At 50.2% G+C, this 25,123-nt stretch overlaps 1 protein-coding gene across 3 annotated transcripts in view; it reads left to right on the top strand.

Annotated features, from left to right (window-relative positions):
- The window catches only part of CDH13 (cadherin 13), a 1,400,946-nt gene that overhangs the window by 1,296,767 nt on the left and 79,056 nt on the right, over window positions 1–25,123 (top strand). For all 3 annotated transcript variants that reach the window (XM_078063200.1, XM_078063199.1, XM_078063201.1), the window contains one exon: window positions 4,177–4,430. In XM_078063200.1, the coding sequence (XP_077919326.1) occupies window positions 4,177–4,430 (254 nt within the window). The remainder of the gene's footprint in view (window positions 1–4,176; window positions 4,431–25,123) is intronic.

Genomic DNA, 25,123 nt, shown 5'->3' with positions numbered 1-25,123 from the left:
CCTGCAGGACCAAATCCTAACAGCTCTGGAAAGCAAATACCTGTTTCTTCTTTAAAACCTTCTAGTCAGGAATGCTCTTAGTTGCTTTGTAAACCTATTCCAAAACTGTCAGAGAGTTACCCTTTCAGCTGAACATAATCCACCCTACATTTTAAGTGTATTTTCCCTTTTGTCCCTGAAGGAGAAGGAAACATCCAGAAAGCCTTGATCCCCAAACCCGTAATAGGCTTACAAATCACTGTTGGATCACTTTCAAATCCTCCCTCTTCCAGACAGCAAACCCCAGGTTCTTTACCCTTCCCGTGTGGGATGGCTTTCCCAGCCCTTAAAGTCTCCACGACACTAGTCCACACCCTCACTTGACACTTAATGAAATAGTAATTGGATCGACTCTCTGGAACTTTATTGGAAGTGTTTCCAATTCCCTCCCCTCCCTGATCCAGAGACCCTGCATCAGACAGATCACACTACTAAAGTCATATGCCCGAGATGAAGGAGGGCTTCTTCATCCAGTGTGAGCCAGAGCAGGGTCCAGGAGAAGAGAGCCACGTTGTGCCAGCTCCCGGTGGCCTAGCCCGGGGAACGCACAGCTCGAATTATTACAGCCAGCACCATGCAGATAGGAACGAGCGCTCGAGCGGCCCTGCCCTCCAGAAAGGCACTGTGAGACTCACCGCCCCCCTTCGCCGGTGGCACTGTTCAGTTCTCAAACCCTCCCAGGCCAGTGTTGCACTCAGGGGATGTCGGTTCTTCTTCCTTTCTCATCACACTCCCCGGGCCACAAAGCGTGGTTCGGTGCTGCTTATTAGCTGTGTGATTTTGACTGAGTTATTCAACCTCTCTGAGCCTGTTCCCTCATCAACAAAAGGGGACTAAAAAACACCCACTATTATGACGTAAAGTGAGGATTGGGTGAGCTGATGCACGCAGGGCGCTCCTAGCTCACAGTAGATGCACAATAAGGGACAAATAATGTCATGGAAAATAATGAAGGGCGGTGGTGAAAATCAGACATGTATATTGTGGGGGTCGGAGAGCCACGGGTGCCCCACTGGTATAGATTGAATTATGTCCCCCCAAGAAAAGGTATTTTGAAGTCCTTCCCCCAGACCCTGTGAATGTGGCCATATTTGGAACAAGAGTCACTGCAGATGTGATTAGTTGAGGTCATGGTGGAGGGAGTGAGCCCTCCTCCAGCAGGACCGTGTTCCTATAAGGAGACGACAGGGACACGCAGGGAGGGGACCGTGCGACCATGGAGGCAGAGATGGGAGTTGGGCGGCTGCAGGCCCCAGAACCCCGGGAAGAGGCAGGGAAGTTTCCCCTAGAGCTTTCAGAGCTAGCATGGCCCTGCTCACATTTGATTTTGCACTTTCTGGTCTCTAGGACTGGGAGACGGTTGATTTCCTTGGTATTAAGCCACCCAGTCCTTCGTTCCGGCAGCCCTAGGAGACTAACACACCCACCGGGTTCCCTTACTGGGTGAGGCTGCCACTCCGAGAGCCCCAAGTGCTGGCAGATAACGCTCCCAGCCTCTGTCTTCCCAGAATTGCCCTCACCGAGAGGGGAACGCAGGCCAGGCTCTGCCCGCTGGAGAGAGCCTGCAGTCTGTGCCTAACTGCAGGCAGATGCAAAAGGCCAGCCCCTGCCCTGAGATGGGGCTGATTTGGCAGTCAGTGAAAGTTCCAGAGCTCCCCCAGCACTGGGCTGGGCTCCTGCAGAGACCACATCCTTGCTCTCTCCCTCTCTTCTGAGAAGCTGAGCCCGTAAATCATACTCCAAATCCCTGCCTCAGGCTCTGCTTCCAGACTCGGCTGGAGTCTCAGGGAACCCAGATAGAGTTAACTCACACACACACTCACACACACACACACACACACACACCATCATACATACACGTACATGCATATCTAATATAGACAAACACACATGCACATTTAACATGTAAAGACATGTGTGTGCATGTTGACTATAAAGGCACACGTGTACTTATCCAACATAAATGTACACACATGTACCTAGCATGTAAAGAAACACACATTTTAGCCATTCTATTTCAAGGTCATGTGTAAATAAGCCAGCTCTCGTCCCCTCAGGACCCCAATCTTCTCCCTCCGCCCGGGTCTGCCCCACTCCATGCTGCATGTGGCTCGGCCCTCCCGCTCACCATGTCAGCCTCAACCCCAGGCCCAAATTCTGCTGTTCCGAGCCCCGTGGAGCTCACAAAGGGAAGAAACCCCAGCCTGGTGGCCTTTTCATCGTGGTAGAAAATTCCGTTGGGCTAGATTTGGGATTTCACAAATGTCAGTTTGCTAGTTAACTTTGTCTCCAGAAGCGTGCTGGGTCTGCCCAGCACTGGGGCCGGTGGGGGAGGCTCCTGGACCCTGGGCTCCGCGTGTCAGCTCTGCTCAGAGCACGCAGTGCAAAGTGGTCACGACCCAACAAGCCAAAGGCTTCTGCCCTTCAGTATCCTAATCGGGATGCACGTCTTCCGAGCATGGCAACCCCCAGCCCCTGTTTGAAATGTACTTCACTGAGGTTGCATATTTGGGGCGTCACTCGGGATGGACAGAAACCTCTTCCTGGAAAGGGATGGAGTGGTGAAGTATTCCTGCGTTTCAGGGATGGATGGGACCAAAATATAACTGGGTAGCGCCTAGGTGCCAAGAGCATTACATCTGTTAGCTCTTTAAGTCCCTCCAGGAGTGGTTGCAGGTGCGGAGAGAGGGGGTCCTGTTGCCATCAGGAAGCCCTCCTGTGTCAGCATTTCCTCTGTGTGCGTGCACACACACGTGCACACGTGTGGGGTGTGCTAATGCATGTTAGTTATTATGAAGGTAACATGATTTGCCTACAGTCATTCTGACTCCGACTCAACCAGCTGGATTCAGTTCCAGCTCTCACACCCTCAGGGCTCTCTCCCCAGCTTCCCGGTCTCAGGCTGCTCCCGCTTCCCGTGGCCCTTACAGCCTGCCTGTCATTTGCTTCCTTCCAGTCGAGTGCGAACCGACTCCCTGTACTCACTTTAGTCCTGTCCTTCCAGCAAGCGTATCCATATGTCCTGGGTCTGAGGAGTTAGCTACTCATCCCCCCACAGTCAACATGAGGAAAACAACTTGAAATAAACAGGCTGCCCTCATCTGACCTAAATGTCTCCCCACATACCCTCAGTGACAGGAAATGTCACTCCTGCATCATCTTATGGTTTGGAAAGAGAGTGGCCAAGTGAATGCCATCCGTGTCGTTCAATGATGGGCAGGACCCCCATATTAATAATGTCTACAGTGGGGTTTCCTGAACGTGATCTGATTTACTCTGCACAGCAGCTGGGGGAGGCAAGTACTATCAGCCTCTTTTGTAGACTCACCTAGAGTGGGCCGCACCTCCGTGACCCTGGGGCCAGGACCGTCCACCATCATGCTGGAGGGTCCCAGCACAGCCGTGTGTCTCACAAAGACTACCCCTGCCCCGTATCTGACCACAGAGCCCCTGAGTCATGGCGACCACTGAAAATTCCCTGCACATTTTCAAATGCCCTCAGGTGGGGAAGGGCCCGGAGGCGTAACCCCACGTGTCTCCAATCCTCTCCAGTCCTTTTACCTACATGACGCCCTCCCCGGAATGGCACCTGTGCCAGGAGAAACTCCTTTACCTGCTGTCCGGACTCCAGCCTCGGCGCTTGTGGCCAGTGAGACGAAAGCGTTGAGGATGGACCTTTGGGCTGCCTTTTCCATTCGACCTCCCCCTCATGGTAACCGAGGCAGGGTGAACCCCGTAGCTGGCGAAGCTTAGGCTGCAGAGTTGTTCGTCCCCGAAGCCCCCTGAGTGTTGGAGTCGTGGGGCTACAGGTTACAGGTAGGAAGCTTTTTAATGTCAGCAGGGCAAGGGCGTCGCCTGAAGAGGTCTCAGACGGGGGCCCCAGGACTCTGAGGCTCACATCATGTGTTGGCACTTATTCTGGATCCCAAAAACACTACCAGCTTCCACCCCGAATTCTGTATCTGTATGTTTCATATCCTTAAGGAGGACCCCACGTTGCATTCAGGTTAGCCCACAAAACCTGGATCCATCCCTGATCATCCACATTGGCTCGTGGGGTATCACAGGGACTTGGGGCAAAGGCATCCACCCTTTGTAGCAGATACACATGCTGAGCCTCCCGTCTTTGCTTTCTAGCCCCTGGACTACGAGATTTCTGCCTTTCACACCCTGCTAATCAAAGTGGAAAATGAGGACCCGCTGGTGCCCGATGTCTCCTACGGCCCCAGCTCCACGGCCACCGTCCACATCACCGTCCTGGATGTCAACGAGGGTCCGGTTTTCTACCCAGACCCCATGACGGTGACCAGGCAGGAGAACATCTCTGTGGGCAGCGTGCTCCTGACCGTGAACGCCACGGACCCCGATTCCCTGCAGCATCAAACCATCAGGTGGGTGAGCGACTCCCTAACTGGGGACCCGAGACAGAAATGGTATTTCATTTCCGGCTGCAGGCCTGGTTGTCAGGAGTGAACTAGCATTAAATTAAATTTGTTAGTGATCTGGGTAAGTAGAAGGTACATGTCATAATGAAGAGCTCATGGCTGATGATATCAGGACCAGGCTGACTCCAGGGGGCCACTGCCCCCACACCTGGCTCCCAGCACTAGTCCAGCTCGGGAAGAGGGTGACTTCAGGGCTGTGTTTCTAAATGGCCAGAGGGGTCTGCCAAGCATAGTCCCTGAAAAAAAGAAAAGCCACCATCTATGGCCCCCTGCCTCTCAGACACTTGACCTATATTCTTGTCACCAGGACTTGATAAGGAAGGCGTTGGCTGACTCCACATACAGACAAGGGTATTATGAATCCAGAGAGGTTCAGTAATAGCTCAAGGCGGCCCAGCGTAGTAGCAGAGGAATCAGAATAGAAACAGGACAGTCTGCAAAGTCCGTGCTCTCTGCTAAGTGCTGTGGATTCTGAACCTGTCAAAAGGGGAAGGAACCAGACATTGCTGGTACTTAGAAATGGAATGACGGGGTTAGGGTTTCCACTGATAAATGGCAAGCCAAAAAAAAAATAGTCTTTAAATATTTCTGTCTTCATTTCTTAAGCTCTGTCTGGTGTTTAGAAAGAAGGTATTTTCATGACAAGATTTAATTAAGTGATCATTACCCACAGAGCCAGAGGAGACAAACTGCTCTCCTTGGTGCAGTGTTTCACGACGAACCTAAATCGGGCGTGCAGGTCCAAATGCACGCTTGTCTCCACAAAAGAAAGTTATTAATCTTTCTCTTCCAAATCTAATCATCTTCTCCTAGGAGGAACAGATAATCAAGTATTAGATACACTTCTAATAAACACGCATCGCATTTTCCTGATTTGAAACACCTGGAAACGTATCAGGGTCTCCACGTGGCCCCGTTACTGGAGCAAACTGGCAGGAAAGCAGCTCACGTTAGTTTCCAACCCAGAAGGGGATTTAGTTTCACAACAGAACTTCCCGAAATGCCAGATGAACTACAGGTCGGAACTATACCAAATCCGACAATAACGTGACTCTGAAATAGCCATTCTGTTTTCTCTCTTTCCTTTTCCTGCTGGGTACCTGGCAAAGGAAATACGCAATTAAATATCAAAGAGCAAGCTTTCCTTAAGTCCTTAGATGGGGAAACTAGTAGCTTAACAGACAGTAAGGCAGTCATACTAATTTAGGTTGTCTTTGGGGGGGCTTAACTGTCATTTTGTACTTCCACAACAGGAGACAGAAGAGGGGACTCTGGGGTGGGGAGAAAGCGGAATTTTGATGGGCTTGTTTTTGCTGGGGCCGGAGGGGGGGTGCGCTTTGTGGTTGCTTTGTGACTTGGGATGTCGCCAGTCAGAGAGCCTTAACGTGGTGGGCGGGGGGGGGGGGCAGATGCGTGACAGATGGCGACAAAGGGGGAGGTGGGGCTGTCCAGTCTCTGTTCAAGACCAGCTCTGGCCGACTTAGGCAACAGGGGGAATTTGCTAGAAGAATCACTGGATAACAGTGTATCAAACTGAAGAACATGTTTCGAACCAGGCCCTCGATAGCACAGGAATTTGGCGGTGCTGAGTCTCTAGGGGATGGGGAGTGACGGGCTGGCACGAGGAGAATGAGTGACCCGCCTCCAACCATTTCCCACGCTTGTGCCACTCGCCATCGAAGTTTCACGTACACCGGCTGTGTCTGCTTCGTCTGAGCTGCCGTCGTGAGCCTCCCAAATCAGGGCACCTTATTTTTTTTTTTTTAAGATTTTATTTGTTTCCTTACAATGCATATACTTGATACTTGCTGTATTTGAAATTCCAGTTCATTAACACGGTCCTCATTTTTAAGAAATTACTTAGTCACATTGTTATTAAATTATTTAAAAAAAAGATTTTATTTATTTGTCAGAGAGAGAGAGTGAGAGGCAGGCAGAGGGAGAGCAGGGAGCCCGATGCGGGACTTGATCCCAGGACCCGTGGTATCATGACCTGAGCCTAAGGCAGACACTTAACCGACTGAGCCACCCAAGCTTCCCCCAAATCAGGGCACCTTGATGGGGCCACAGAGCTGATGTTCTCAGATGTGGCCGCCCACCACAGTGGGCAGCTGGTGTGGAGAGAGGAGATCCCATCCTGCAGATGGCACATGGAGCTGGAAATGTGGGACAGGCCTCGGAGAGCCGTCCCAGCAAACTGAGTTAGGGACAGGATTCTGGCCCGGAGAGGGAGGGCGTGACTGGCCAGAGCCAAGACATTGAGGGGTGTCAAGACGAGGACGTGAGCCACGGAGCACAAGGACCCAGCTACTGGAGTGTACAAGCATTCCCCCTTGTATCACAGGCAGAAGGTCCGTGGCGCCCACCACGTGAGAAGAGGAGGTCAGAGAAAGTAATGTGTTAATTACTAGACAGGAGACCCGAGGGAAAAAGCAGAAGCGTGGGAAGCTCCGTTGGTCATCACAGATCTGACCCTTCTTCCTAAGCTGCCAGGTCCTACCTCCAAGTGGCTTAGCCCAAGACGGCACGTATCAGCCCACATGACCGAAAAGTACACAGGGACGAGGGTACTCAGCATGAGGACTCAGGTGTCCAGAGTATGCTCTTTCTGCACCTCATGGCTCTGCTCTCCCCCGGGTCAGCTTCAGCCCCAGCCGTGCCTGAATGGCCACCAGCAATGCCAGTCCTTGGCCCTCCCAGCAGGAAGAGATGCTTCCCAATTGAAAGTTCAAGTCCAAGGGCCGGGCTTGGGTGTCACTGAGCCAGCTAGGACACACACCCATCTCTGAGCCAAACAGAATAGCAGGGGGGTGGAGTGTGGCCACCGGGGGCCCCACGTCCCACCATGACCACCAGAGGAGTGCAGGACGCTCTTCCCAGGAGACCGGAATGGGGGCTGAGTCATCAGGAACCACGGAGAGTCACTGTGACCAAGTTCAATTTTGTGAGTCCCCTGGGGAAATGCAGCTGAGGTGTTTCTCGGTGGCTGGTTTGCTTTAACAGTTCTAGCATTTACAGATACTTGCAGCCCTTGATCCTTCCCCTCCCCCTTTTCCTCTCCTCCCCCTCTTCTTCCTTTCTCTGTCTCTCCCCACCACCCTGTCTATCTCTATCAATATTTCATTCCAAGATTCTCTGTGACTCAGCCCCAATAACTCCATTTTCATCTCAAATGACTCACCAGGCCCTGGGAGGTTTTGAGCCCAGGGGGAGGTGCTCCACCTGACCAGGATCCTAATACAGGTCCTGCCCCAACCCTGACGGGCGCTCTGGCCTCTTCCCCAAGGGTGGGCTCCTTCGCTGTCAAAGCAGGGAAACCTCCTCCCCGCCTGCAACCCACACAAAACTCAGGAACTTCTAACTGATTCCCATCCGGGCCGGTGTCCTGTCTCCCATGATGAAAGGCGCGTCTGGTCTCGGGCACAGGGCTGGCACAGCTGGCCCCTGGAGGACACTCTTTCATCTCACTGGGGAACAATCAAGTCTGTGAAAGGCGCCTTGATCTCTGAGAAGCCGGTAACACTCGAGACAGGAGGTGTCCAGGCATCAGAGTGAATATTCGCACTAAAAAGCCTGAGTTATTAAAACTTGTTAAAAAGCCCATCGCATTGCACTCTTAGCCAAATCAAAGTGGACATCGGTGAGCTGGTGACAGACGAAATTCTTCTTTTTAATGACTTGTATCTTCTTATCCTTATTATAAAGTTAAGATAGTTCGTGGAGGAGCCTTTGGAAAAGGCAGTTAAGAATAAAGAAGATAATAAAGAATCTGTAATCATCTTGCACAGAAAATCCTCTCTTAACAACGTGGGTATATCTCCCTCCGTCACATGTGAGAAACCTTCCGTTTTTATTACCAGAATTGGCTCCGATCACCCGTCCTGTTTGGGAACCCGCCGTGTCTCCTTCCCAGTGTATGGTGAACAGCTTTCCATGTCAAGACAGAGCCTTTATTTTTAATTGCTTGATAGTATTCTCTTATTCTATTACATGGATGTTCTCATTTATTCATTCATTTCCTTGTTATTGGATATTAAGAGGGTTTCCAATTGTATGCAATTATTTTTTGAAAAGGTCAGTGGACAGGCTTATAGCTAAATTGTTTAGTGCATCATTAATTTCACGAAGAATTTTTTTGAAAATACTTTGAGCAAAAAAGTATTGGTATTGTTAATGACTTTTGTCATAAAAAGAATTTTTCGTTTTTTTCCTACCCGGGCAGTCGCATTTATATTTTCCCTTATGATTTGAATTGATGTCAGGATTAGAAAGCCGCTCTGCCCCAAGGTCATGTCGCTACAGATATGTTCTGAACCAGAGCTGCCTCCCCCACCACGTCCCCTCCTGCAGCCCTCAGGGTGGAGCCCTGCCTCCACACCCACCAAACAGGACATCTGGGTGTCTCTAATGAGGAGCAGGCTTTGAAACTGAGCTTGTTGGCTTATTACTGTCAGAAGGAGCAGCTCAATGGTAATTGTGCTAAACTGGAAATGACTGCCCCTGTCCCACGTTCTGCACCTAGTGAAATGAATACCGGGGACTAACCCTTGCGTCCTGGCTGCTGATTCGGTGGCTTTGGGGAGGCAGCCGGCAGCTCAGTCCTTCGGGACAGCCTGAGAGGACTTGTCTCATTATTTTTCACAATTGGGGGATTTCCTTAGAGGCAACCTTGGTCTGAGCATTTTTTCAGACCAAGTTCATCTTGTCCGGGGTGTGCAGTAAACCACTCTGCAGCAGAGGTTTCTGCCTACACATTGAATATATAAGATACGTGTTGAGGAGAAATACCGTTCCTACCAATGTGAAATGACCTATCGCTGCTCAACATGGTTTTGGAAAAAATCATTCATCCAGGGAGCCCTGCAAGGGTGTGTCGAGCAGCGCTGTATCTGTGAGGATTAAGTTTGGCTGAATATAACACAAAAATTCAAAATGACCGTGTCTCAGAAAAGATAGAACTCTATTTTTTGGTCACATGTAACAGAAGTCTAGAGTAGCCATGGCAATGTCCAGGGCTTGTGCGGTGGTCCCACAGAGCTGTCAAGGGCCCAGTCTCCTTCCTGCTCACCATTCGCCCACCTCCAGGCTGGCATCCCCTTCCTCATGGGCTGTGAGGGCTGCTGGTGCTCCAACCTTCGTGTCTGCATTCCAGACAGTGAGATGGGAAAGAGGGGAAGAAAGGCATCGGGTCTCCTGTCTTTTAAGGAAACTTCCTGGAAGTCAGCCCCATTTCTATTTAAATCTCATTGGCCAAAATTAGTCACATGACCACACCTAACTCCAAGGGATACTGGACCATATGGTCATTTAGCTGGGTAGAAACCAGCTTTTAAAACTGGGATTCTTTACGAATTAAGAAGGGAAGAGAGGGGTGCCTGGGTGGCTCAGTTGTTAAGCATCTGCCTTCGGCTCAGGTCATGATCCCGGGGTCCTGGGATTGAGCCCCGCATCAGGCTCTCTGCTCCGCAGGAAGCCTGCTTCTCCCTCTCCCACTCCCCCTGCTTGTGTTCCTGCTCTCGCTGTCTCTCTCTCTGTCAAATAAATAAATAAAATCTTTTTAAAAAGTAAGAAGGGAAGAGAGGATGTTGTGAGGTAACTAGACGTTAGAACGTCTAGCTGCCGTGGAAACCTTTGGGGATTGAGCTTTTCTACATAACAAAAAACCACAGGGTAAATTTAAAATGATGAAACATGCCATGATATTAGATTTCTACACAATCAAAGTAATAGATAATCATGTTGCTAAAGACCAAATGCTTGAAAAAAAAGCACAAGGATTATAGTTATCCATTCATTCAGTTACTAAGTTTAACAGTATTCATTTAGAGCCCGGTGACACCGCGAGGCCCTGGGTATTCACGAGTGAAAGAAAGCGTCCCTGCCTGCAGCCTCCGGGGAGCTTGCAGTCCTGAGAGCAAGAGCATGTGCCCCGGAAAGAAGGCGGGGGGCCGGAGGGCAAGGAAGGAAGAAAGGAAATACATGCTTTCCTTGGGAAGTAAGAACCAGTGGTCCCTCGCTGGGGACAAAGAGCCAGGAGGCAGAATTGGTTTCCAAGCATCGTTGTGGTCTCGCTTGTCAACCCTGCTCTCCCCGTGCCTCTTTGCGGCTCTCTGCCTCCTAGGACCCGGCTGCCAGCCAAAACAGGCAGCCATCTCCACAGCCCCCTGGAGACATGGGTTTGAGAACGAGGGCAGCAAGCTTGCTGGTACTGGGACTGAGCGCCCCGCGTGTTTATATCCAAGGGCACCAAAAACCCCTTCACCAGAGTCATTTATTTCTCACAGCCCTGCAAATGACACGTCGTTTGTCTCCCTTTTTGCTGATGAGGAAAGCAGAGCCTCGCGGAGCCTCTCTGAGCCCTCCTTTATGGAAGGGGAGCGTGCACAAGTGTGGGGAGGTCTGCTGAGAGCCCCGGAGCTTTGCTGGCACCCACCGCGCCCACCCCTGCGTGTCCCACTGAGGTGGGCTGGGCATCACCTCTGCCCCTGCGGGAAGGCTGCTCTGACCTCGGAACTGTGCTCCCCGGGCTTTCTGGACATCTAGCACTACCCTCCTCACGCCTTACTGTCATTCCCGACCTAATCCTCCATCTTCTCACCAAACCCAGGCTTTAAGGGGGGAGGGTAGCCATCCCTCCCTGATGAAGCCCCAGGGGGCCGCATCGGTACTATTACAGAATTAAGCACTTGAGGCCCAGCACGTGGACCTTCAGATTCTCCAGGGGGCCTACAAAATGTCAGGGACCTGAACACATAATCTGTTGTCTCCACAATTTGAAAAGGAAACAGCAGAATTGAAATGAATAAATATCGAGCATCCGTAGATACCATCACGACAACTGTATCCGGTTAACTTTAAAGTTTGTGGAGCTGTCTGTACCTTTGCAAGCCATTTGCAGATCTGACCTTGCAAGAACATCTGAGTCTGCTCTAGAGAAATCCTAGGGGATCAATGAAATATTCCCGGTAGCTAAATAACACCAAAGGCCTAAGTATAAACATGATTTCAAAAATCTTACAGGAAAAAAAAAATGTTATGTGCAATGTGGGTACATGGCAGGATATTTGCTAGGACTTGGTATGAGGCCACCAGAGACAAAGACGACTCTGGGGCTGGGAGTTCTTGAAATAGCCCCAGCCCGGCCTGGGCCAGGCAGATGGAAGTGCTCAGTTAGTAGGCATGGCATGAATTAATGCAGCTGGGTTGGAGGTGTCTGTGCGTAAACATGTTTGTGTATAAGCAGACGTGCTTTATCGGCACTGCTGTTATTATTCACCTTCCAACACTGACTAATGTCTACCAACCATGACAACATCAGCATGTGGCCTTGTTTTAAACCAATCCCAGGAGTGACGCCTGAGCAGGACAGGCAGGCCTCGGAGGGGGCTTCCCAGGTCCACGAGGGTCACAGTAAAGAGCCATGTCCGTCAGCCGGCTCTTCTTCCCACGCCTTGATCCACACCGAGCCTGTGCTTTAAACACAGAATGTCTGAATCAGATCCACATTCGATCTTCATGTCTCTGAAAACTGCAGCCCATTTTGTCCTGAGTTCTTTGGGTCTTTTGAAAGTCATTTCCCTTCTTCTCTCCCTTTTGGACGTGGAGGCCTTTTAGCTCCGAGGCGGAATTCATTCCTCAAGCTGATAAAGGGTACAACATAGAGTGATGAAAATCCAGCCCCCCAAGATTTGTTAAAAGGCCCAGTTTCAGATTTTGCTGGTCTTCCTGTGAGTCATCAAGTCCTTTTAACACCTTGTTTAATGTTGGGGACCATTCAGAGAAAAATCACAGAAATGAGGGGAAATGAAGTGAAAATCACGGGCCATCTATGGGACAGTTTGTTCTGTATCTTCTAAGATCTTTAGAAGTAGATGTCGAAAATCAGTCTGCTTGAAAGTTGGGATTTTGTCATCACTTGCATTCTCGGGAACACAGAGGCTCGAAGTGTATAGTAGCCTCCCATTTATGGGGAGGGAAAAGGGGGGGTTTCAGACTCCTTGTTTTAAAAAGAACAGATTCCAAAACCAGATTTAAGCGTTTAATTTGGGGTGACTCCCACCTGTTAAATTTTAATCAGAAGTTAAAGGCTAAATAATAACATTTCTACCTGGGGAAATTAAGAGAAGAGCCTCCCTCTACTAAAATATGTCATTAACACTTCATCTTAATTAAATGTGGTTACTGACCTCAATAACAGGATTTGGGGTGAGGTCCTTTCTGTTTTGCTTTGTTGAATGAATTCTTTCTTTCCCGAGTCAACAAACACAGAGCTTGAAATGTAAATGAATTGTTTACAGTGGTGCCTTTGTAGCTTTTAATTAAAGTGATGTTCTTCCATTGGAAGTTTATGGTGGCAATACATTTTATTGCCTGCTCTGCTGTAGAGTTTTTAATTATTTATGTAAATACATTAGCACAGCTGACTCTTATTTTTAGTGGTCAGATTTTCTGTTAGGAAGATGCCGGGGGAAACAAGGTCTAATAAATTAAACAACTGAATTTTTAAAGATTTAACATCTTCAGTGGCTAAAAATAGAATTCTGGCTTTTATGATGGTCCAGAGATGGGAGATTTCCATTATTAACCTCAATTAGAGGCACTCGGTTTGGTTAACATGAAAGAGCTGACCATTTGGACAAACAGTTGAAAGGTTATTTTATAATCCAGCCACCTTTTTAACATCCCTCTACACATGTTGTTGTAAATTTGCCATGGGCCAGATTCTCATTACTGAAAGCATGGTTTTTCAAATTGGTTATATTTGAATATAATTATGATGGTCATTCTTGTCAGCCTGAGAAATTAATTCTCGGAGCCAACATAGGAAATATTGACAAACGCTAATACCGTTTCTCGCCCACTGTTTTTTCTAAGCTGCTAAATCTGCTTAGCTGGGTGTTTGTTTTTTTATGTATTTTTTTTTTTTAATATTAATAAAGGCCTTTGAAATAGACCAAGGTTGCTGCAGAAGCTACCAATACCGTATTGATGGAGAAAGCCGCACATTTCAGGATGGCAAGAGAGGTCAGTCGACTAGGGAGAATAGCTGGTTTATCTTACTGCCCCGCTTAGTCAGTCACCAACACCAGGCCACCGCCGAGCGCATCTAGGGGACTCCCGAAGGGCTCACCATGGCCTTAGTGCTTACACAGGTGAAGAACCGGAGGCAGTAGGCCCCGTAACTAATCCAAGACGTGTGTTTCAGCAGTAGCGCCCAGTTTGTGCCCCAGAGGAGTCTTGCAGTTTGCATTTTCAAGTGATGAGGCTTTGAACCACAGGTCTCCCACAGAGTTTAATTCGGGGTCCCCTTGTGTACGCTAGCAGGGTAAGAACAGACCCCGTGGAGTCGGCTCTACCCAGCCTTGCTTCCCTGCCTGAGGGCTGCATGTGTGGATCTGGACTAGGGTTAGGACGGGATAGGCCAGCTCTTATCGCCGACTCGTTCATTCATCCCACAGGCCTGGAAGGAGCACTTACAACATGCCAGCCTTTTCCTAGGCACGGGGGATGCAGCCGCAGCAGAAACAGTTAAAGTATCTGTCCTCATGACGATTATATGCCAGTGGGGCCGAGAGAAAGCAAACAAGAAAGTAAATAAATAGCATAGTAGTGGGTGATCGGTGCAAAGGAAGAGAAAGAAGGGGAGGGGTCTGAAACTCTAGATGGGGGGTCAGGGAAGGCCTCACTGCTGGAACGGCATTTAGGTAGCGAACTGAAGGAAGCAGGGGCGCACGATGCAGACAGCTGGGGAAGAGTGGTCCAAGCAGGGGGTGGAAAAAAGAAGTGCAAAGGCCCTGAGGCAGGGTGTGCACAGGTGTGAGATGCGGGGGCGGGGCTGGGGTCACTGGATCTGGGGCAGAGTGAGTGAGGGGTGGGGAGAGATGAGACCAGAGGGGCTCGGGGGCTAACACCTTACTCTGAATAAGACAGGAAGTTAAACACTGGTGGTTTTAGAAGAGGGGAGGGGAGACCTCCCAGACCAGTGGGGAGGGTCCTGCGATAAGCCAGGTGGGAGGTGGCGCGGCTTTGGACTTGGCGGAGGTGGTGCAAGCAGTGAGAAGCAGGCCATACTGTGTCTAGGAGGTGATGGCAGCTGGGGATGTGCTAACCACATTCAGATGGAATTTAAATCCCCGAGTCTTCGAGATCCCCAAAGTGGTGAGCGAAGGCAGAGAGGAAAGGAGGCCCAGGGGCGGCCCCGCCTGGCGCATCCTCCCCGAGGCACCGCCTCCTGGGAGTAAGTGAGCCAGCCGCCACTAGGTCCAACATGCACTCTCACCTGGGCGGCCGGACCCCAGCAGCGCAGAGCCGGAGTCGACACAGGCACGACTTCCCTGGGCTCGGGATGGAGTGGACACTCAGCCAGGAGTGGGTCAGCCCTCGGCCGGCCTGGCTCTGCCCATCCCCTCCTCTCCTGCCACCAACGTGTCGTGCCCCGTGCTCCGGGCCACTCCTCCAACACGGTCCTCCCACGCTGACCCCTTGCTCACAGCCGCCCCGATGTGCTTGTGGTTAGGACAGAGTAGCGGGCATTTTCTTTGTCCCAGGACCCCGTGCCTTACACACTCGGTCACGTCTAATTTCACAGCAACCCGTGACAAAGGTGCTCGGATGGCCCCTCTTCACAGGTAAGGACAGGGAGGCTCAGGGAGAGTCAGGAACTCTCCCAGAGTCACGTGGAGTCACACACAGGAAATCTGATGGCACAACAGACCTCTCACCTTCCTGCTTCTCTGCCTCCCAAGCCAGACTCAAGCCAGAGAAGCTCAGTCCTCCAGGGGCGATTGCAAACAGACTCAATGGCCTTGTTTTATCAGATTCCATTTCTCAGAACAAAACCATACCTTCTGTTTCTGATTTTAGCGGATCGTCCCGAAATCTATGACCGCATCCGCTGCTGAACCCCACAGTACAACCCTCTGCTGCCCAGATGCCTGGGAGGACCCCAGGGAGGGTTTGGATAGAGCTGCGTGGACGGGTTGCAGAAAGCCCTCGGCTGGCGGGGGGGCGGTGCGTGCATGCGTATCTCCTCTAGCCACCGTCATTGGGCAGGGACATCTCTGTCACAGTGTTCCTGTTTCTTTCCTCCCCACTTCCCAGGGCCTCCTGTTCAGGTGGCTCCTTAGAGCAGTGCTCCATCATAGTCTCACTTCCCTACGCTGCCAGACTCATCGCAGGAGATGAGAACATCACAAATGTGAAACGGATGCGGGGGAAGCAAATCTTGATTCTTTGTTGCATCAGAGACTCAGTCTGTGTCCAGGGGCTGCCTCAGAGCCCCCTCCCCACCCTGGTCTCATGTAGCCTCGAAGAGGGAGGTGGTAGAGCCTGGTGGCTCCAGTCGAATGCCAGACTTCATGAGTGCAAATCCCCGCTCGTCCACTTGGCAGGTGTGTAACCTCGGGCAGACATCCCGTTTCTCTGTGCTCAGTGTCCTCCCTGGTAAAGTAGAGGGAAACAATGTGTCAGCGACGGAGTCACCGTGGAGGGTAAACCGGGTAATTCAGGCTTAGCGCTGAGAACACAGTGCCTGGCCCACAGTAGGTACTTAATGAACCAGTCATCGTTCCTAGCACAGAGTATAAAGGCATCCATTCTCTAAAGGACGCTCTTCAAGAATGAAAGGGGCTTTTTCCTACAATCCATGGTTTTCCCGTATTATAACAAGCAAGTCTATGAAACACTTATTAGGGCTGTTAGTGGGAGTTAGTCACCACTCCCAGGAATGATGGTGGGTCCACAGCCAGCCCGGGGTCTCTCATTGCTGAAAGTCTCATGATGATGGCTGTCTCCTCCTCATTCCTGGAGAAATTGAAGGAAGCAGAAAGAAGTTTCTAAATACTAAGTTTTGTTATCTGCCGTTTGCTTGCCTGCAAGCAAGTTTTCAGAGATGACAGAGCACAGGGGTGCATGGTGACCATTATTAAAGCTGCAAACGACTGAGGTTTGAAGGTTTGCAGCCTGGCTTTTTTGATGGACAGGTGTGCTCGATTTTGCAATCGTTCTAGAGCGTATATAGAACAGTCATATTTTCTGCTAGTAAAACTGTTCCTGGTTTGAGTATGAGGATTAAATTGGTCAATATTTTAAGATGTTCTGCAAAGCATATGATGCTATGCAAATAACACCATGATTAGTAGAGACTCTGTCACCCAAACAAGTTTAGGATCTGGGTAAATGTCTGAAAGGAGATAAAGCAAAGGAGACTTAACCAGTGAGCAAGAGAGGGCATTACAATTCAGCACCTCTGATTACTGCTCGTGCAGGATCTGTCAGGATCCATGGTGGCAAGCAGCAGAAACCAACATCACCTATATTAAGTGGAATACAACAAGAATTTACTAGATTGATATTGGGGATCACAGAATGGACAGGAGGCCAGAGGATAAGCTAGGGAAAAAATGAGTGTCCACCAAACAGAACCGAACAGGGGAGGCATTCGGGGCTACCCCCAAGGGAGCAGCCTGGCGCTCGAGTTACACCTCCCAGGGCAAGAGTGGGACCCCACCACCCCCACCCCACACACTGAGACAGCGTCAGATTTGCTGGAGCTAAGCTGCACGTCCGCAGGCCTGTCCCACTGCGTCCAGGCAAGAACGGGAGCAGGTGGCTACCTCCCACCACCACTACCACCCAAAACAGGGGTCTGTCCAAAGGGGAGCCTGGGGTGCTGTGAGGAATGATGAAGGATGGTGAGCAGCCAGAATGACAGATGGCCACAAACCCTTCCCACAAATCTGAGTTTTCCCCGCAGTGCCCCAGATGACCCTGTGGCAGACATTGGGGCCACAGCTACCCCCAGATGTGAGGGACAGGCTCGCACACTGTGGGAGGCGTGGCTCTGGAGGAAGACTGTGGAGCTCTGGGAGCTCTCAGAACTATGGGGGGCGCGGGCGTGAGCGACGCATTCCCCTGGGGCGCACCCTTTCAGGGAGCGCCGGAAAACTCAGCCATCAAGACAATCTTCTCATACGATATTTTTCATGTCAAAATTAATACAAAAATTCATGCTGAACAAAATATCAAATTTATAAGTAGGATCGGGGTGCTGATTTTTCCTTTTGCTGCCAGCTCTGATATGATAGGAGCACAGACTATGAAGGCCACTTTGCCACTTTGGGCCCATTTCTTCTGTAAATTTAAAGGATGGGATCAGAAATGCTCCCTGACTCTGTGGCTCGGGAGCAGGTGTGAATGTGTGTTCAGCCAAACACTAGGCTGCACGGAGACCTTTTGTGCCAGGCCTGATCATGCATCCTGGTGGCATGGGCAAAAGTAGACACCCTGTGTACAAGAGTGAGAAATGACGGGAGAAGCATAACCCTCCTCACCCCTGGAATCCATTGCTGGGCTCCACAGGAAAGCAAGAGAAATCTGTGGACTGAAAAAATAAATAAATAAAAATAAAAATAAACTAGGCCATAAAATCATGTTTAAAATGATTAGGGGAAAAGAATAGGAACCATAAACGTGAATAAAACATAATGAAATAGGAAAGGCAAATGTGAGAAGTCTAGAAATCCGATGGTGCATGATCTTATTCCCACGCTGGATGCTCCAGAAGCGGGTGTGGTCGTCCCCATCCTATGGAAGAGGAAGCGAGGGACCCAGAGAGGCTCAGGGTCAAAAAGTTAGTGAGTGAAGGGGATAGAATTCTAACTCAGATATGTTTATGCCCAAGACTTTAAATTATTTCTTTCATTTTGAGAAAGGAGAAACCATCATTTAAAAAAAAAATCTGCCCCCAGTGGAACGTACAGCCTCTTTAAGATCCCATAAAATGTCTTTAAAATTCTATTCCAAGTAGGATCTTTATTTCATCAGCTAAGCTGAGGGTTGGTGTTCACAGGGTCAGTTTCGTCTCTGTTCTCCACTTGAATTCTTCATGTCTGGGGCTTCTTTTAAAATATGTAGAGATGGGAGGACCAGAGGACCCAGTAGAGAGAGAAGAGCTGAAAAAAAAATGGCTCTTAGGGCCCCCACCGGCAACCTTCTGAGTTTCCTTCATGGGACGCCCACAAATGAGCTGTTCTCTGGGCTGCTGCAAAGACCATCTATGGGCGAGTGATTACTGTAAGATATTTTACCCTTACCGTCTAAAAATTAAACATCTCCAGCTCACAAAGCAAACAAATACTTAACACATAGATTGTCTCGTTACTGGGAAGGTGCACCCACTAGTCTTAGCGATGACATCTTCAGTCTCTGCATTCTCGGGACTCCACTCTGCGCACTTGGTCTCATCCACACCCCTGTTCAGCTAGACAGTAGTAATTGTCCTCACCGGCCTCCCTCTTCCAAGCTGGCCTCCTCCTATTGCTCTGTCCACGCAGTATTCTCCTGCTGGTCTGGTCTCTGATGGCTACTCCCTTTCTCTCCTCTCTCTCTGTCCTGGCTCTCTCCGCTCCACCCACGTGGCCCTCCCGCAGGGTTTTCCCCCCTCGGGAACTGTACAGAAATCATTCTCCCTGCCTCGAATCACACCGACCCTCATTATTCACACCTGCTATGTTTGCAAATGCAACATGCTAAAATTTATTTGTAACCCCAAAGTACTTGCCATATTTTCGAGGTAATGTTGAGGCAAATTTGAGCCGCCCGCCACGCACGTTTCTAGCTGAGGTCAAAAGAGGCCATGCTCGGCGGTGGCGCCTGGGTGGCTCAGTCGTTAAGCGTCTGCCTTCGGCTCAGGTCATGATCCCAGAGTCCTGGGATCGAGCCCCGCATCGGGCTCCCTGCTCTGCGGGAAGCCTGCTTTCTCCCTCTCCCACTCCCCCCGCTTGTGTTCTCTCTCTCGCTGTGTATCTCTCTCTGTCAAATAAATAAACAAAATCTTTAAAAAAAAAAAAAAAAAAAAAGAGGCCATGCTCGGCGTTCTTGTCTCAGCCCTTGCACAGTAAAGCAGCATGCTTTCGAGGTCTGTTTGGTGCCACGTTTTTTGCATCCTTGTGCTTTTGGATGGTGATGTTGCTGTCTCCGGTGGCCCCCGGAGTCGTGCCATCTGGTGCTCCTCCATGCGAGGCGGCCAGGATGGGCCTCACGGAGAGAACAGGGTGCTAGAGGAGCTGCCTTCAGGCCCGAGTTAAGAGCGCTGCTGGCCATGCATTCAATATTCATGATCAACCATGTGTGTTACACACGGTGTCTTTAAACAGAAGCACACATAAAATAAGGCGATGTATGGGTTAGTTGACAAAAAGGTGACCGGAGGCTCGCAGGGACCTAACCCCAGGAGCAGTGGCTGGTGTCACTCATTCAGTGCTCACTGTGCCTAGACCAGGAGGTAGTGAGGATGGACGGCACCTGCCTGCCTGCACGTTCGCTGCCTGTCTGCCCTCTCCCTAGGCTCTGGGCCCCTTGGACCCATGGGCCACATTAGCCTTGGACATTGCCTGACACGTGATGGGCAGTCAACAAATTTTTGTTTAATTCATGAAATAATTGGAAACAAGCAGTGATTTTCAAAGCCAGTTTTTAAGCAGGCTTTAGACTATAGTGAATCCTATTCAGGGGTTCATATTTAATTCCTCTTTGCAAAATCTAGAAAGGGATTTCCATCAGGGTCTGACTCTAATAAACAGTGTGAATGAGTGCTAATTCAATATTTTTATTTAATTATATTTGATGCTCCTCTTTGGTGTGACCCTCCTCTTTGGGCTTGAGAAAATAAAATAAAATAAAAGATGCTCCCCTCTCTCCCAGTGCCCCAGGCCAGGCGTCTGGGCTCTGCTGAACCTCCTGGTGGCAGGTTCATGACCACCTTGGGGTGGGGGGTGAGGGGTAGGGGCGCAGGGATGGTGCTGCCTGAGTGTTCACAGTACTGCTACCTCGGAAAGCTCATAAGATGGGCAGAACATCTGTATCTTGGTTCTTCCTTGCAAGCCATTCAACTTCTCCCTGGACCAAGAAGGTAGTACCAGGAAGACTCTTACCCCACTGAGCCCACTCGCTTAGAACACAGAGAGCTGCTTTGATAGCAAACAGGGCCAGTGACTTGTTGCTTCCGTAACAGCTTCTATTAGAGCGGAAGTCAGCAAACTTTTCCCATAAAGGGTCAGATGATAAGGAATGGAGGCTTTCTGGGTCATACAGTCTCAGTCTCAACTACTCAACTCTGCTGTTACCATTTGAAAGCTGCCCCATCAACCAATAGGCGTGGCTGTGTTCCAATAAAACTTTATTTACACAAGCAGGCAGAGGGCCAGATTTGGCCTAGGGACCATAGTTTGCCAATCCCTACAGTAGGCCCCTTCCTGTGTGTTGGGGTCTTTGTGTTCTTCTCTGCACCGTGAGCCCTTTGAGGAAGGCCTGGGCCACGTGTACGCTTTTCTCCTCAACTTCTGGCATGGTGCCTGCCCCATAGCGAGCCATCAACCAACCTTTGCTAAATGCGCGACTCCAGGACACGGGCGTTGTGAAACGTGCCAGCCAGATGCAAGGTGATCTAAGGCCCAGTGACGGTCCATCTGTCTTCATCTGACGTCCTGTTGTCAATACTCAATATGGCAACGTTGTTACTCTGACAATAAATCAGAATAATACTCCTATATTTGTTCAATAAGCAGCCACTGAGGGTGGGGGCCGCATCCAGGTGTCAGCTGGGATCCACCTGCCCTGGAGACTTAAACAAGCTTGTGATAAATCCTGATTCTGTGCCCTGAAGCTTCCCTAGGATTCATGCAAATTCCGGAGGGCTGGAGAAAGAGGCCCCCTTAGTGGCTCCCGGTTTCCACTCCTGACAAGTTCCTTCTGCTTCCTCTTTGTCTCCCCATCCTGTGCGTGCCAGTCGGCTGCGTTCCACATTGCCCTTTTGCTCAGTCCCTCTCCCCCACCCGGCCACCTGCATGTGCACACACACACACATGCCTGCGTGTGCACGTTCACCGTCACCAGCAGAATTCGAGGGTGTTGGAGGTGTGAGGGGGAGGCCATTACATGACCTAAAATTGCTTCAGTCTGAACCCCCACAGCCCTCGATTGCAGATACTTCTCACTGCCCCTTCCTTCTGTCTTTTTTGCAGGACACGTCCCCAAAAGCACTGCAACCTCAGCCCATATGGAGGTGCGGCAGACGTGCAATGAACTGCACGTTTTTCAAGTGTATCATATAATAAGTTATGATGCAACATACACACCCATGAAACTATGACCCGAGGGAGTGCACCCCCCAGCACCCCCAGACGTGCGCCTCTGTGATCTGTGATCCTCCCTCCTGCCACTCACCCTCACCCTCAGGTGTCCGCAGATCGGCGCCGTGTCCCTATGGAGGAGTGCACGTTTTCTAGAATTTGATATAAATTGGATCCTAGAATACATACTCTTTTTTTGTCTGGCATCTTTTACTTAGCACAGTTATTTTGCGATTCGTCCATGTCGTTGCCTGTGTCACTCTTCTCTCTCGAAAGCAAAAACAGGGACCTTCTGCAGAGCAACTCAGTTCTCTCCAGCTCCTGCCCCCAGGGGGCTTCAGGCTCACCTCTAGCAGATGGAAACACGTCCGAAGACCAAGAGGGCCCCCCTCTCTCTGGAAGGCGCTGGTGGTTTTAACAGCATTCCTCCTCCCATCCAGCCTTTCCCATCCTTCGGCTGCTTTAACAATTGTTTAATGAGCACCTACTGTGTGCTGGGCACTGTTATTGGAGCAGAACCGGGCAAACAAGGCCTTCCTGTCGGGCAATGGTCAGAAAATAAGGAAGGAAACAAAAGGTTGCTTCCAAATCTAATAGGTGTTATGGGAATAAATGGAAAATGCTCAGAAAGTTATCTGGAAGGACAGACATCCAACCAATTGTAGGGGTTCCTTCTGGGGAGTGGAATGAGAGTAGGGCAAAGTCTCCCTCTACTTCCCTCTACTTCCCTCCCTCTACTTCTTTTGTTTCCAGGTTTTTAGAGTATAGTCTCGAATTTCCTGTTTTTAGTTATTTAAATGCCTTTTAATGAGCAACACATGCTCATTGTAGAAAAATTCACGAACACAGAGCAGAATAAAGAAGCAAATTAAAAGTCACCTTTAATCCCACCCTCCTAGATATGGCTGCCATTGTATTTCATCGTGTTAATTCCACACTCAAGAGGCAGAGAGGCGCGTTTTGTTTCATTTTGCGAAGTTAAACAGGCCGTGGGATCTGCTATCAGCCTCCTGGGGACCTGAGCTGTGTTTATTTTTTTTAAGAGGTACTAATCTTTGATTAACAAGGATGAATGTAACATTTAAGAGGAATCTAATTGCACCTCTTCCCCTTCTCAACAAAACCACGCTGTTCCCCACAAAGTGTGGCGTCAAGACTGAGGATGTATGGCTGTGAGCTGGGGAATTATAGGGAACATTTTTCGTGTCACTGCCTAGACAGTCGTGTGAGCGCCCCAACAGAGAGGTGTCCCGGCTGCAGGTTCCCTCCCCAGCTGAAGCCGGGCGGAATAATAACTCACTGTGTCATTACTTAATTCTGTGATGGCTGCAGTTACTGAGCCAGAGTGGAAGGCCTCAGTCGCTGGAAGGGTGAGGCCCTCAGTGTCAGGATGTCTGGGAACAGAAAAGGCAAGGGGACAGGTGACTAGGGCAGGGGGAGGGGGCTACATAAAGAAGTCTGATGATGGGTGCAGTGCTTCGGATGCGTTTCTTCTCTAAATGACGTATTTGCGTGTTTCACTCATCAGCTTGTTCAGGTGACATGATCCAGGGAGTGTGTCTTGTGTGTAACCATAGAGACCACCGCGAGGTGCAGGCCAAGCCCCGCGCGCAGCTGTTTTCCCCACAGAGTTGGGCACAGGCCTTTGAGGGCACATGTTTAAGCTAACACGAGACCGTCCAGACCCCTTGCGTGGATTCAGTAATACCTGATGGCTCTCTCATGTGTCCCGTTCTCCTGTGTCTGTGTGCTCGGATGGGCGCCCTGAGCGCCACCCCTTAAAACCGGCCCCCCACCCTGGCCACTCCCTCAGAACCCGCCAGAGCTCTCCACGGTCAGGCCCATCATGCCCAGCGCCCCTGCCGTCTGTGACACTAGGTATTCTGCACCGTCTCCCCTTCCCCGTGCCCTCACGCAATTGGCTTCCCAGGGTCTCACTCCAAGTATCTGCCACGCGGCTGAACCCCGCCGGGACATAGTGGTCAGGGTCGTGCTCTCGAGTTCAGGATTCGATATCCAGCTCTGCCTCCAAGAGCTGTGGGGCTTTGGGCAAGTTGCTTGGCCTCTGCTGGCCTCATTCTCTCCAGATGTAAAAGGAGATAATACCTAGCGTCATCGGAAGGATTAAATAGGCTGATCTGGCAAAGCTCTACAGCACATCTGGAAAGCGGTAGGAACCAATGCATATTAACTATGACTGTAATCCTTCAAGAATCATTGCTAACAAAACCTCGTCGTCCAAGCCATCCCTCCCCACCCACTCCCAACCCCAGTGGGGGCTTCGCCTTCATGCATAACTTAGCATAACTTTCAGCACGCACGCACACAATTAGACGGAAATTGTCAGTGAGAGTCCTAGTAAGGATAAATAATACTAGGTGCTGTAGGAGACAACCCCCACCCTCACCCCCGTCTCAACAGCTTAACACTGAAATTTACTGGGCACTCATATCACTCATTGCCAGTGATGGGAAAGGGGTGGAGGCAGATGGCTCTGCTCCCCAGCATCATTCGAGGATCCAGGCTCCTTGGCTCCTCCATCTTGGGAAGCTGCCCCTTCTGTGTGTGACCTACGGAGTCACTGTTCACAGAGAAGGAAGAGGCTGTTCCAGGGGCTTTGTGACTAGATCCAGAAGTGACATTAAGACCCCACCCTAGCCACAGGGCAAGCTGAGAAATACAGCCTACCTGGACACACAGGTGGAAAATCAAGTGGGCCAGGAGATGCTCGAGGGCAAACCACGTGCTCTGGATCTTTCACCCAGTGATGGTCCCCATCCGCCTTCCCTTGGGCTAAGTCTTAAGAATTAACTGCAGAACGGAGGGGGTGGCCCCCTGGAGAGGAGAGGCTTTCCGAGCACAGAGGCTGGGAGGTGCAGAGAGGTAGCAAGGAACCCGGCCCCTTCAGGCCAGCACCAGCAGCACTGATTCGAGCCACACATATTCCCGAATAAAAACAGCTCACCACCACATTAGTGTGGGATGCACGTGAGTCTGAGGCAGGGATGAGGGGCAGCTCATGAGAGCCGAGCCCGTGACCTTCTGAATAATGGGCAGTGTTTCCCAGCCCATCCCCCCAGACCTCAGAGCCTGCGTCTCCAGAATTCCAATGACGAGGCTGATAAGAGCTTTCCTGCCCGATTCGCCCACCTCTTTGCCGGGTCCCTGCAACAAGAAAATGCACTGTGTCGAGAAGTGATTTTAAAACAGAGTTAAGGCGAGGAAGGCAAATTGGTACACAGTTCTGAAAGACGTGTTGCATTATGTATCAACCTTTTTCCAACAGTCATAGTCTCTGATACAAGTAATTCCACCCCTAGGAATTTATCTCAACGAAATAATCAGAAATGGTGTCAGTCTTAGGTACTAGGAAGCAGAGATCTACATGCAGAGTTCTTCACTGGAGCCTTATTTATGATAGCAGAAAGTTGGGGAACAGACTGAGTGTCCCACAATAGGAGGCTGGATAAATAAATAATGGGTCAAGCCACATGATGGACTAATGTGCAG

This window comes from Halichoerus grypus, chromosome 15 (assembly GCF_964656455.1).
Source record: "Halichoerus grypus chromosome 15, mHalGry1.hap1.1, whole genome shotgun sequence".
Lineage (NCBI taxonomy): Eukaryota > Metazoa > Chordata > Mammalia > Carnivora > Phocidae > Halichoerus > Halichoerus grypus.
This window is presented reverse-complemented; position numbering and strand designations above follow the sequence as displayed.